The sequence below is a fragment of the Geotrypetes seraphini genome, chromosome 8 (genome assembly GCF_902459505.1).
Source record: "Geotrypetes seraphini chromosome 8, aGeoSer1.1, whole genome shotgun sequence".
Classification (NCBI taxonomy): domain Eukaryota; kingdom Metazoa; phylum Chordata; class Amphibia; order Gymnophiona; family Dermophiidae; genus Geotrypetes; species Geotrypetes seraphini.
This window is the reverse complement of record NC_047091.1, coordinates 104001768-104016185: the sequence shown is the minus strand read 5'-3', so window position 1 is coordinate 104016185 and position 14418 is coordinate 104001768. Positions and strand designations below refer to the sequence as shown.

Genomic DNA, 14418 nt, shown 5'->3' with positions numbered 1-14418 from the left:
GCTGTGCATTTTCTTTCGTTCGTATTCTTTATCTGCTCTTGATAGTGAAGGAGAAAATATCGGGGATTGGGCTGAAGAAAGAGATGAGAATTATAAGAACAAGCAATGATATTGTTATTATTAATATTGTTACGGCGATTACTGCTTTTCTTTCTTAACTTCCAAGTTCTAAGTGTCGGTCAATATTCTATCCTTTAGAGTAAAGTGAAGCTTGGGCTCAATCTGCCATGGACTTTTCCAAATTTAGATTTGTATTTGTTGATTTAAATACCTAGACCTATCTGAATTAATGGGTGGGTGGTGAGAATAATTATTTTTAGAAACGGAGCATCCTAAAGTCTTAAATTCCCGCCGAACTGGAGAAATAAAATAACCAGTTAGTACTTGCATGTTACATAAAAGTGCTGGAGAACCTGAACATGGTTAAGCTGAGAGCTCCTTCTTTGCCACTCTGAAAGATAAGGTTAGCTCTTTTTAAAATCTTGTACATTTTTGAGTAGCCCGATCCAGAGGATTTGAAATTCCCGCCCTGCGCAGTGATTGGACATTTCTTTCTCAGTTACCGGCTGCAACCTGAGGATTTCTAGGCCTTTGCTCTTAAAATCGACAGTACTGCTTTAAATAGAGTACAGCTTATCACAAGGGTTTGGGCACACATTTAAGGTCAGAAATATCAAAGATGTTGGGGACAGAACATAACTGTATCTGTAGGAGAAAAAAAAGTAATAAACGAAATAAAAATACGATCAAATTATACAGGTAATTTTCTTTGTGCAAAGTGAGCTTACAGTCTAGCTTATGACATTCCAATAAACCAGTTTCCACCCTCATTCCTCCACCTTGGAATCCTTTCAATCTCTCTCCAGTCTTCTGGCTTGCCTTCCTATCCTACCACTTATTTTCCCATGTAAGCCCTGATCACGTTCCACTTTTCTTCCTCATTGCTATAGTGACCTTAATTCGGTCCTGGGCATCATAATTTACTCTCTACGATTGTTAGTAGCATTGGGGCGGTACAAAACCTTTATTATATATTTCTTCTCCTTCTCCTCTATTGCTCAGTCTCAAACATCCTGCTTCTAAGCCCCATAGGTGACAGAAGGTGTAAAAGGATAGCGGAGAATGCAGAGGTCCCAGATGAGAATGTTGTCTTTACCATATATAGGCCACATTTTGTGGGTTTTACAATGGCTTCAGAATCAGGATGAATCATGGTCAATGGACATACTGGTAGTTATCCTGTCTTCTCTGCAGTGCAACATTTGCGTTTCACTTCCATGTCATGTACAGCTCCCTAGGGTTACCGTACCCCCAGATACACAGTCCTATCCTTTTTGGGCACAAAATCTTAAATCTTGCCCTCTTTTCAAGTATCCATAGATTACTACTGATTTTTTCCCCTGCTCTCTGGAGTACTCAGGTTGGGGCAAATTTGATTTTTATTGGTATTATTCATTTTGGTATTAGATACATATTGGAGAAAAAGAGATATACCATCAATTTATATAGTACAATGCAAGTTAAAATGTATTTATAACAAGTCTAAATTAACTGCATTCAGAAGAAATCAATATCCTCTTTTCAAAAAGTATGATCTAAAACTTGGGAAGAATCTGCTATGTTTGAATAGATCACTGTGGTTTGAAGTTATAAAAGTTGTGTTACCTTATGGCTTTGTGGGAGGGGGTGACCTGGGAGGAGGTAGGGGGGGGTCGTGTGATTGAGATTTGGATAATTTTATTAGGAAATAATGAGATTTTGATTAGTTGTATTTTTATTGCTTTTTCTCTTTTTTATTATAATAGTGTATTGGCTGAAAAGCTTGGAATGAAGAAAGTGGTTAATTACTGTTACTATAATAATGTGTATGACTATTTCGAAACAGGATTTTAAAGTTTTTATAATTTGTAATACTTGTGATACAAACAAGCAGCCAAGGGAACCCAAGAAGAAGGAAAGTAGCTTTAAAATAGGAGTGAGTGGAGGTTTGAGCTGGACAGGGTAGATGATACTTTATGTCCCCACTCTTACATATATTTCAAGTTAATATCATTCACAGCTTTAATAATAATAATAATAATAATAACTTTATTTTTCTATACCGCCATAGTCAGGCGACTTCTAGGCGGTTTACAATGTAAGAAGGCTGTAAACCGCCTAGAAGTCGCCTGACTATGGCGGTATAGAAAAATAAAGTTATTATTATTATTATTATTATTAAAGCTGTGAATGATATTAACTTGAAATATATGTAAGAGTGGGGACATAAAGTATCATCTACCCTGTCCAGCTCAATCCTCCACTCACTCCTATTTTAAAGCTACTTTCCTTCTTCTTGGGTTCCCTTGGCTGCTTGTTTGTATCACAAGTATTACAAATTATAAAAACTTTAAAATCCTGTTTCGAAATAGTCATACACATTATTATAGTAACAGTAATTAACCACTTTCTTCATTCCAAGCTTTTCAGCCAATACACTATTATAATAAAAAAGAGAAAAAGCAATAAAAATACAACTAATCAAAATCTCATTATTTCCTAATAAAATTATCCAAATCTCAATCACACGACACCCCCCTACCTCCTCCCAGGTCACCCCCTCCCACAAAGTCATAAGGTAACACAACTTTTATAACTTCAAACCACAGTGATCTATTCAAACATAGCAGATTCTTCCCAAGTTTTAGATCATACTTTTTGAAAAGAGGATATTGACAACGCCAGCATGTGCTGGAGCAGGGCAAAGGATCCGTTCAGTTCTGTTCATTTCTATCCATTTTGAATAATATCATGGAGAATTTGCAGAATGGACAGATTTGAAGGCATGCACTGTAGTTTGGGTCTCCCGCGTTTACAGAAAACTCAGTTCTCCTTCAGGTCGGCTCATCCTGTATATTAAAAGCGCTTTGTCTGCGCATTGATCATTGAAGTGTTTTCAATTTTGCTATTTAGAGATGTCTGGACGTGGTAAAGGCGGAAAGGGTCTGGGGAAAGGGGGTGCTAAGCGGCATAGGAAGGTGCTGCGCGATAACATCCAGGGTATCACGAAGCCTGCGATCCGGCGCCTGGCGCGCAGAGGCGGCGTGAAGCGTATTTCTGGCCTCATCTATGAAGAAACTCGTGGGGTGCTGAAGGTTTTCCTAGAGAACGTCATCCGAGATGCCGTCACCTACACCGAGCACGCCAAGCGAAAGACCGTAACCGCTATGGATGTGGTATATGCCCTGAAGCGCCAGGGCCGCACTCTGTACGGTTTCGGAGGTTAAAGAGTATGTCAGCGTCCATCCCACTTGCGTTAATTCACAGAAACCCAAAGGCTCTTTTAAGAGCCACCCACGCTGTCAAGAACAGAGCTGGGATTTCAGTGTCTCTTTAACTATTTGTTGCAACAAATTGTCTTATCATGTTTTAGTGTATGGGAGCAAGGGATTTTATAAACAAGGGAGGAAAAAAGTAATAAAAGCGGTTCTAGCACCAATAAAAACTAGAGAACTCCAACTCTTTGTATGTAGCAGGTAGGTGGCTCTGAAAAGAGCCTTTGGTTTCAATTTGCTTTGCAAGGACTGAAGGCCGAGCCCCCTATTACTTGGAACTGGTGTACTTGGTGACTGCCTTGGTGCCCTCGGACACGGCATGTTTGGCCAGTTCACCGGGCAGCAGGAGGCGCACTGCGGTCTGGATCTCCCTGGAGGTGATGGTGGAACGCTTGTTGTAATGAGCGAGGCGGGAGGCTTCCCCGGCGATGCGCTCAAAGATGTCACTCACGAAGGAGTTCATGATGCCCATGGCCTTGGAGGAAATGCCGGTGTCGGGATGAACTTGCTTCAATACCTTGTACACGTAGATAGCGTAGGTCTCCTTCCTCTGTTTCTTGCGCTTCTTGCCATCTTTTTTCTGAGTCTTGCTCACCGCTTTCTTGGAGCCCTTTTTGGCTGCGGGAGCGGATTTGGCCGGTTCAGGCATCGCTTCCTACACTGCCTTTTTAGCTTCAAAGTGAGAAAATAACAGAGTGTGATCTCCGACCCATTGCTCTATTTATAGCATGCTTATGCAAATTCGTCTTGCTGAGCGCCTTTCCTTGCTATTGGACCCAGCTAAGCGTTGGCGATAGGGTTACTTTCTAGACTGGGATTGGTCCGCGAGCAAACCTTGGAGGATAATCAGCCTCATAGGCGGAGCTGAACTCGTCCAACCAATCAAAAACGAGATAGCGAAGCTTGAAGAACGTATAAAAGCTCCAGAACTGAGACGTTTTTGATTCTTTTTATCTTTAGAAGGGGGTTTGTAACAAGATGTCCGGGCGTGGTAAGCAGGGTGGAAAGGTTCGGGCTAAGGCCAAGACTCGCTCGTCCCGGGCAGGGCTGCAGTTCCCCGTAGGGCGCGTGCACAGGCTGCTGAGGAAAGGCAACTATGCAGAGCGTGTGGGTGCCGGCGCTCCGGTCTATCTGGCAGCGGTGCTGGAGTATCTGACCGCTGAGATTTTAGAGCTGGCAGGCAATGCCGCGCGCGATAACAAGAAGACTCGCATCATCCCCAGGCATTTGCAGCTGGCCATCCGCAACGATGAAGAATTGAATAAGCTGCTAGGGAAGGTCACCATCGCACAGGGCGGCGTCCTGCCCAACATCCAGGCTGTGCTACTGCCCAAGAAAACCGAAAGCCACAAAGCGGCCAAGAGCAAGTAAAGCTGTCCCGGTGAGAGGACGTCAGCAAGAAACCCAAAGGCTCTTTTAGAGCCACCTACTCTCGTCTTATAAAGAGCTAGTTTGCTGTATGAATCCGTTTTTCTTTTGCAAAGTTTAGTTGGAAACTCGGCAAGACTTAAATGTACTATATGGAAGTGTGTGTGCTAACTGAGCTAGCCGTGTTTGCTCTTTGGTCACCGCTACAGTATTTTGGCACACCTCTCAAGCTTACCTTTTAGTATTAGAAAGAAAGGCGAGAAAAAGACATGACATAGCCAGAAGGATTGGAATATCAACTGGTTTTTAGAACAGAAAGTAAAATTAGGTAGGTGACAGCTTTGAACCGTCTAGGGAAAACAGGGTTAGGGAAAAAACTTCCCCTCCCACGAACACCACCTTAGCAAGAACGATTTGTAATTGCTTCTCTTCTGTCTGACCAATCGCTACACAGGGCGGGCTTTTCAAACCTTGCCACCTAGAGCTAAGGCCTGCACTCTCCCCTTTAAAGACCTCTGTTAACTTTTTTAAGGCACTGATCGTTTATTTATTTATTTTTTATATAACTCTTTATTCATTTTTTTATTATTCTTTATTAATTTTCAAATTTACAATAAGTGTAACAATATATCCAAACAAATTAACAATAAATATAACACTTAATAATCATCAATGGTACAAATAATATGCTCTTATCTCCCACCCTTCCCACCCTTTCTTATCATATAATCAATACCTTATACAATATGTAACAATAAATTTACCCTCCACCCCTCACAATCAAACTTGTAAATTTTAAGGGGAAAAAAATAAAATAAAATGTCATCTAATCGGTACAATACTTTGTAAATGGCTCCCACACATCCTGAAATTTCCTGAAAAAACCGTGCTGTATTGCAATAAATTTTTCCATTTTATAAAGATGACATAAGGAATTCCACCAGAAATTGTAATTTAATCTACTCCAATTTTTCCAATTATATGTAATTTTATGAATGGCAACCCCAGTCATTATAAGTAATAATTTGTTATTATTTGTAGAAATCTGACTTTTTGCTCTCATTGCCATTCCAAATAGCACAGTATCATATGATAATAGCACTGGGTTATCTAATAAACAATTAATTTGGTCCCAAATTGATTTTCAGAAATTCATAATCAATGAAGAATAGAATAATAAATGATTAGAAGTCCCTGCTTCGAGATGACAGTGCCAACATTTATTAGACTTAGAGCCATCCAGTTTTTGTAATCGAACAAGGGTCCATAATGCTCTATGTAACAGAAAAAAACAAATTTGTGACATAGATTCCGACACTGTACATCTCATCCTCCAAGTCCAAATTCGTGGCCATTGAGACGCAGTAATTTGGTGCTTGATCTCAATACTCCAAATGTCTCTCAGACCAGTGTTTAGTTTCTTTTTAATAAATCTAATCAGTAATTTATACCACTGGGCGGCATGGTGACCCAAGAAGTCCGCCTGAAAGCATAAGAACTCCATACTAAAATGATTACTAAGGTTTTTCCATTCAGGGAACCCCGCCTGAATGGCTTGCTTCAATTGCAACCATCTAAAACATTCTGATTTATTAAGACCATATTTATGTTGCAACTGTGAAAATTCAAGCATTTTACCATTTGAGATAACTAGGCATTTTGATACTGAGCACATGACAAAGGCGCAAAGGAGACATGAGTTGCCATTCAAGCCACAACAAATCTTGGAGTTTTTCCATGAGCTCTGGGAGGACCCAAAACATACCCTGGCGCAAAATATAGGCTTGATAATACCAATAAAAATTGGGAGTATTTACCCCTCCCTCTGAAATTGGCCTTATAAAAAGATACCAAGGCTACTTTGGTTGTTTTACCCAGCGTAATAAATTTTATGCGAATACTATTTAATTTTTTATAAAAGGACCCTTGAAAATAAACCGGCAACATACCCATCTGATAACAAACCACAGGCAAGATCATCATCTTAATAGTTTGGACTCTCCCCCATCTTGAAAGATGTTAAAGATTCCATTGCTCACACATTTCTGTGACCTTCTGTAATAACGATTTTTCATTTATTTTTATTGTTTCTTCCATTGTATTTTTAATCCAAATGCCTAAATATTTTATTCCATCTTCCCTCCATAGAAAGGGAAATGAATCAAATAAACCTTTTGTACAATGGACATTGAGTGGAAGAATTTCTGTTTTACTCCAATTTATCTTGTAACCTGAAAATTTTCCAAATTTCTCAATCATTTCAAGTACGCAAGGAATGATTGTCTCAGGATTTCTCAAATAGATCAATATATCATCTGCGTAAGCCGAGACCTTATATTCCTGATCTCTACGAGGAATATCCTGAATCTCATCTGCTTGCTGAGTAGCTTGTAACAGGGGTTCCAATACAATATCAAGATAAAGGACAGCCTTGTCTAACCCCCCTCTGCAACCTAAAGCCATCTGAGAAATTATTATTAATATACAATTTAGCAACAGGGGAGCTATACAATGTTTGAATCATTTGTACCAAACCATTCCAATGCTTGATACAAGAAGGTCCATTCAACACGATCAAAGGCCTTCTCTGCATCAAGGGATACAGAAAAAGCTGGATCATTTAAGGCTTTTGATAAATTCAACATATGCAAGGCAAGCCTAGTGTTTTTAGAAGAATGTCTTTTATTATTGGGATGCATTTTAGCTTTTTTTAAAATCTTTATTGATTTTCAATCTTTGACAGTGCAATACAATTACTTGAACACAAACACTGCATAAAACGCCTATTATTTAAAGCAATAAACGGAGACACAATTAATACATAAAACAATCATTTTCTCCCCCTCCTCCCAATTATTAATTCAAGAAGGCATATTATGTTATTACAATATTATAATTAAGTAATTTTAATAATCAAAGTACATTTCCTTCCCATCCCCCTGGATGTGTAAGGAAATTTGATAAAAAGAGAGATACATGACAATTATTAAATGCAACAAATGCAGTCAATGGGCTCCACACCCTATTAAAAGTATTACTAAACCCTAAACATTCCACATTTATTCTCTCATACTTGCAACAGACAGAACATGGTCCCACTTCTCACCAATACATAAGAACATAAGAAATGCCTTCACCGGATCAGACCGAGGTCCATCAAGTCCGGCGCTCCGCTCACGCGGCGGCCCATTTAGGTTCTCTATTATGAAAACCTGAAATTACCATATCCCTCAGTATGATTTGCAAGAAGGTGTATATCCAACTTGTGCTTGAAACCCCGAAGAGTTGTCTCCGCCACAACATCTTCTGGTAGAGCATTCCAGGCGCCCACCACTCGTTGTGAGAAACAGAACTTCCTGGCATTCGTCCTGAACCTGCTGCCACCCAGTTTCAGGCTGTGACCTCTTGTCCGTGTTACATCTGAAAATGTTAGTAATGCTGGTTCTTGGTCTATTTCATCCAATCCTTTTAGTATTTTAAAAGTCTCTATCAAATTTCCTCTCAGTCTTCTCCTCTCGAGTGTGAACAGTCCCAGTTTCCTGAGGCGTTTCTCATAGCTCAAATTTTCCATTCCTTTGACTAGTTTCGTGGCTCGCCTTCTCCAACATAGTTATATCCTTCTTGAGGTAAGGAGACCAGTGTTGGACACAGTATTCCAAGTGTGGTCTGACCATTGCTCTGTAAAGTGGCATTATGACTTCTTCCGATCTACTCGTGATCCCGTTCTTAATCATGCCCAACATCCTGTTTGCTCTCTTCGCCGCCGCCGCACATTGCGCCGATGGCTTCAGGTTTCTGTTAATCAGTATCCCCAAATCCCTTTCCTGTTCGCATTTTGCTAATGTTACTTCAAACTTTCTATACTCTTGTTCTTTATTTTTTTTTCCTAGATGCATCACCTTGCATTTATTTATGTTAAAATTCATCTGCCACTTTGTCGCCCATGTTTCCAGCTGTCTCAGATCCTTCTGAAGCTCCTCCCAGTCCCTTTGAGAGCCAACCGACCGACTTAATTTTGTATCATCGGCAAACTTTATTATATTGCAAGTTGTTTCCTCCTCAAGATCGTTTATAAAAATATTGAACAAAATAGGCCCAAGAACCGAGCCCTGGGGCACTCCGCTAGTCACATTCACCCAGTCCAAGAATTTCCCTTTTATGCTAACCCTCTGCTTTCTGTTCTCTAGCCATTTACTGATCCATCTATGCACTTCCCCTCCTATTCCGTGGCTTAGTAATTTCTTCATAAGCCTTGCATGTGGGACCTTGTCAAATGCCTTCTGGAAGTCCAAGTAAAGTATGTCTACTGGATCACCAGTATCCATATGTTTGTTCACTATCCCAAAGAATTGTAGTAAATTTGTCAAACAAGACTTCCCTTTCCTGAATCCGTGTTGACTAGCCCTTATTAGTTTGTGATCCTCCAAGTGTTGCACAATGCTATCTTTAATAAGTGTTTCAATTATCTTCCCAGGAACCGATGTGAGGCTCACAGGTCGGTAGTTTCCTGGATCACCTCTTGATCCTTTTTTGAAAATCGGGATGACATTTGCTGTCCTCCAGTCTTCTGGTATTTGCCCTGTTCTAATTGACATGTTAGCTACAGCTTGTAATAGTTCACCAATTTCCACCTTAAGTTCCTTTAATACTCTCGGGTGAATTCCATCTGGTCCAGGGGATTTGTCGTTTTTTAGTTTGTGTCCAGCGTCACATTTACTGTTGAGAGGTTGTCCTCTATGCCACCGGTTAATATCCTCCCTATGTCTGGCACTGATGCAATGTCCTCATTTGTGAAGACCGAGGCAAAGAATGAATTTAACCTATCAGCAACCTGTTTGTCCTCTTTAATTGCCCCCTTCATTCCTTGGTATTCTAGAGGCCCCACTGTCTCTCTTGCTGGTTGCTTTCCTTTTACATATCTAAAAAAGGGCTTGAAGTTTTTGGTTTCTTGTGCTATCTTTTCTTCATAGACTTTTTTGGCGTTTCTTAACACTCTGTGACACTTTTTATGGTCGATTTTGTGACAGTTCCAGGCCTCCGTTGTTTTTTCCCTCTTCCATTTTTTGAACGAGTTTCGCTTTTCCCTCACTGCCTCTTTCACCTCCTTGGATAACCAAGCTGGTTCACTTTTGTTCTTTTTTCGCTTTCCTTTGGATACCCTCGGAATGTGTAGATTCTGTGCTTCTGTGATGTCAGACTTCAACAAACTCTACAATAAATATAGCCACGTAACTTGCGACCTCAACCACTGCCCACCATATCTATTGAAAGCCTCCAGTACACTATTTCGCACCCTACTCTTGCAATGGATACAAACCCTACTAACTGATGGCCTTTTCCCACAAGATCTCAGCGAAATCATCATCACTCCAATCCTGAAAGACCCCAAAGGAGAAACTGACCAACCATCCAACTACAGACCAATAGCCTCAATACCACTCTATGTCAAGCTAATGGAAGGCCTCATAGCCAAAGTCCTAAACTCATACTTAGAGAACCACAACCTACTCCACCAAACTCAATCAGGCTTCAAAACCAACCAAGCACTGAGACCCTACTTGGCTCACTCATGGACACTGCCAGACAACACCTCAGCACAGGGAAAAAAATGCTAATTATCCAACTCGATCTCTCTGCAGCCTTTGACCTGGTACACCATAACATTCTTCTACAGATACTGGATTCAATAGGAATCAGTGGTAAGGTACAATCATGGTTTAAAGGATTCCTACAATCCAGAACATACAGAGTTAAAACAAACAAAGAAAAATCTGAGCCATGGTCTAACACCTGCGGAGTATCCCAAAGATCACCTCTTTCTCCCAAACTCTTCAACTTATGCATTGCCTCCCTCAGCTCCTACCTAGACAAACAAGGTCTAACTTCCTACAGCTATGCAGATGACATCACCATTCTCCTTCCGTTCGACCAACTAGCACCATGCATGACAGACAAAATACACAGAACACTTGAAACAATAGCAACTTGGATGAAAGCCCACAAACTAAAACTAAATCCAAACAAAACAAACTTCATCCTATTGAAAATAACAAAACCCCAACCGTAACAAGCCTTATCATAAACTCTACAACATACTACATCCAACCCACTTTAAAACTCCTGGGAGTGCTAATAGACAAAGGCTGTACAATGCAGCCACAAATCAACAATACAATAAAAAAAATCATTCGCAGTCATGAGAAAACTGAGGCAAATCAGAAAATTATTTGACAGAAAACAATTCGAACTCTTGCCCTAATCCTAGTTCTAATAGACTACTGCAACATATTATATCTCCCATGCACAGCAACCATGATAAAACAATTACAAACAATACAAAACACAGCCCTAAGACTGGCCTACTCACTGAAGAAATATGACCACATCACAGAGGCATACCTCGACTCATATTGCCTATTATTTAAAGCAATAAACGGAGACAGCCCAGCTTATTGGAACAATCGACAAGTTCAAACCACCTCAACCAGACATAGGAGAACCCACAAACCATTCACACACCCTCCAACCAAAAACGTCAAAAGAAAAAACTGTACGACAACCTCCTAGCCACTCAAGCTGCAAAATTCGACCAACACTACAAAACTACAACCCATTGACCACAACCACAGACTACAAAACCTTCAAAAAAGAAATAAAAACCCTTCTATTCATAAAACATATATAACCGAACTAACACCTGCATCAACTGCAACGACTACATATGAACTTCTAATATGTCAACTCAGATGTAATCCTCAACAACTCTAAGAAATGTACAAACTATTCCCTAAATACTTCTAGTCTCCGTACAAACCATTTGTACTCTGCATTGAACCGCAAGGTAATGGCGGAATAGAAATCCCTAATGTAATGTAATGTATAAGTGGTACAAACATTTGCCCACCAAAATGTGTAATTCAGTCTGTCGTAGCTCTTCCAATTATGTGTAACCATTCCTGTCATGATCAAAAAAAGATGGCTTTTATATTTATCCAAAGAAGGCTTAATGTGTAAAAGTGTATGGCTTCATAGGTTAAAGGAATTTGTGATTCAAGAATATGATTGATTTGTCCCCAAGTATCAAAGGACAATATAACAGATGATCCAAAGTCCCTATATCACTATGACAATGCCAGCATCTACTAGACTTAGAACTTTCTAGTTTTTGTAAACGAACTGGGGTCCAAGCAATCCTATGTAATAAAAATAACCAAGTTTGTCTCGTAGATGCTGACCCTGTACATTTCAACCTCCAAATCCAAATTCATGGCCAATGATATAAAGAAATATTCTGTTTTATCTTGATGCTCCAAATGTCTCTAAGACTATTTTTTGGCTTCGTATTCAAAAATTAATTTGTAACACTGGGCGGCATGATGTCCTATTAAATCTGTCTGGTAGCTAGAATTGGGAGCAGCCCCCACAATGGATGACAAAAAGCTGATCTTTTGGGTGTACTGTTACCCCTCACATTGTGGTTCCTACTTCTGGCACAGAGGATTGCATTATTCAATTTTTGTTGGGAATGAGGGAGAGCGGTGCCGGCGAGGGGGTTTGTGATTTGCAAGTATGTTTTTTCTTTTTTAGGTGTTGGGGTATGTTTTGAGGGGGGAGAAATGGTGTGGATTACTTTGAGAGACTCTGGGAATTAGATGGATTTGCTTTAGTGCTTTAGCGCTGGACTTTCACTCTGCGTCCTTTGTTGTGCCAGCTGCTGTGAGAGGTCGAGCATTTGTTGGTGGTCAGTGGTGGCGGCTGGTTGGTGCAGCTGAATATTGGAAGCTTTGGCGGTTGTGTGCGGGTGATCCTCCAGTTGGCGAGATCTACCCCTGCTTCTGGTCCCGTGGCTGTGTCTTTGCCATCTCTGTAAGGCTGAACAGGCAGAGGAGGAGGAAGAAGTTGCTCGATATCGCTTCCTTCTTTTCCCCTCCTTGCTGATCCGGTTGTGATGATCCATGTTGTTTGTGATGTCCTGGCCCTTTAAGTGGGTGGAGTCTGAGGCCATGCTTGAAAAGGCACTGTCTGTAGGCTGGATTGCCTTTTGCTGCAGCTGTGCCTTTAAGGGGGTGGATCCCAGCACACTGACATCATCCGGAGATGAAGTCGAGGCAGCCGTTGTCTTTGGACTGCAAGGAGCATGGCGCCATGCTGGATTGCCGCAGTCCGGAGTCGGCGCTGTTAAGATGGCTGGTGGAGGGGATATGAGACCCTCAGCCGTTGCCCTCCCGGTGTGCTCTCCCGCAGTCGGCCTGGTCTTCTGAGCGGCCGATGGGGAAGCCTGCATGATGCTGGACAGTTTTAGCAGCAGTCTGCTCTGCTTTTTCTGGGCTTCCTGAGGCAGCAGGTAAACTGAGGTTGCCGTGGCTGTGGTTTGGAGTCCCGGGGACGTTAATACCAGCGTCATGTGCTACTGGTGTTTTGCCGGTTGCTGCTTCTTTTTTGTGCTGGTCTTCCCCCGGGTTCTTCAGCGTATGCAAGCGATTTCTGCGGGCCCTTGGGGACATTTTTAGACACTGGGGGCAGGCAGCCATGAGGTGAGCCTTCCCCAGTCAGCAAGGGCAGGATTAATCATTGAGGGCCCCTAGGAACACAAGTGCACTGAAACCCCTAGCCCTGCCCGCCCATGTCACACCCATTTTATTTACCTGTTTTCTTATTTATTTCTTTATTTCCACTTGTATTTCTTGTTTTCTATTATTATAAAATTCAAAACAAACAAAGATTACCATACCAGTGCCAGTGTACAGTTTTAGTTCTATGCAAACCCCAAACATCTCTGATCAAATCCCCCCCTTCCCACCTACTTGTCCAGGACTTTAACTCTGAACCCTTTCCATATGTATATAAAAGTGTTCAAATGGATAAGTTTATATTAATAACCAAGTTTGCAACTCCTCTCAAATGCCTCACTTAATGTCATCCAACTTTAACCCATATGTATGTATGTTAATTTGTAACAAAACAACAAGGCAAGTGGTTCACCAAAGAATCCAACGTGGAACAAAAGAAGATCGGCAGACAATAAGGAGATTCAAATCAGGTTTATTCAAGGTGCTCCCAGTAACCATGCCTGATGCATTTCGACAAACAAGGCTAGTCAATGCTAACAGAAAACCATGTCTTTCATACATACAGGACATAGAACCACCCTCACCCAGTATGGAATAAGTAATCACAAACTAACCCCCCCTTTTTTTTTCAAAAGTACGGAAGAGATTTTTAGCACTGGCTAGTGGGCTGAATGTTCTGCGCTGTGAGGAAGGGGAGGAAAAAAATTCCTGTAAGCTCAGGTGAAGACCCCCAAGAATTTCCCTGTTACAGCAGTAGCAGACCAAAGCAAGGCCAAGACCTAAAATGGTTGTTCAAAAAGCAAAATAGGCTCTCTGAGTAGAAACTGTCAACTCTGAAAGACACTGTCAACTTGAAAGGCATTTCTGCATTTTTTCTGAGAAGCAGAGGGCATAGTTAGAGAGAAAAAACAATTCTGATGAAAAATATAAGCAGCATGATAACTTTATAAAAGTTTCACCAGAAGAAAGACGAACCACGGACAGAAGTGTACAAGAAGGCTAACCACAGAGCCAGAAAACCGTTAGGCCCAGGTGCTCTAAAGAGGAACTTGGTAAATTTAAAGAACATTTACGGGGAGGTGAGGGAGAAGCAAATGAAAAAAGGCTTGACACAGAATCACTCAATTATATTAACCAATCCATAGCTTAATATATGAGATAATGAA

General features: G+C 41.0%; 3 protein-coding genes across 3 annotated transcripts; 2 read left to right on the top strand and 1 right to left on the bottom strand.

The window, feature by feature from the left end:
* Nucleotides 1-2944: 2944 nt before the first annotated feature.
* LOC117364769 (histone H4) lies at nt 2945-3333 on the top strand. Its single transcript, XM_033954365.1, has one exon. The coding sequence runs from the start codon at nt 2955-2957 to the stop codon at nt 3264-3266; it is 312 nt and encodes a 103-aa protein (XP_033810256.1). The 5' UTR covers nt 2945-2954; the 3' UTR covers nt 3267-3333.
* Nucleotides 3334-3518: 185 nt separating this feature from the next.
* LOC117364768 (histone H2B) lies at nt 3519-3993 on the bottom strand. The gene has a single exon (XM_033954364.1). It carries the CDS (start codon nt 3961-3963, stop codon nt 3583-3585), a length of 381 nt encoding a protein of 126 aa, XP_033810255.1. The 5' UTR covers nt 3964-3993; the 3' UTR covers nt 3519-3582.
* Nucleotides 3994-4279: 286 nt separating this feature from the next.
* LOC117364764 (histone H2A.J) lies at nt 4280-4714 on the top strand. The gene has a single exon (XM_033954361.1). It carries the CDS (start codon nt 4293-4295, stop codon nt 4683-4685), a length of 393 nt encoding a protein of 130 aa, XP_033810252.1. The 5' UTR covers nt 4280-4292; the 3' UTR covers nt 4686-4714.
* Nucleotides 4715-14418: the final 9704 nt, after the last annotated feature.

Bases quoted from the DNA above. Each gene is read 5' to 3' on its own strand.
- LOC117364769 (XM_033954365.1), top strand. From the start codon at position 2,955: ATGTCTGGACGTGGTAAAGGCGGAAAGGGTCTGGGGAAAGGGGGTGCT.
- LOC117364768 (XM_033954364.1), bottom strand. From the start codon at position 3,963: ATGCCTGAACCGGCCAAATCCGCTCCCGCAGCCAAAAAGGGCTCCAAG.
- LOC117364764 (XM_033954361.1), top strand. From the start codon at position 4,293: ATGTCCGGGCGTGGTAAGCAGGGTGGAAAGGTTCGGGCTAAGGCCAAG.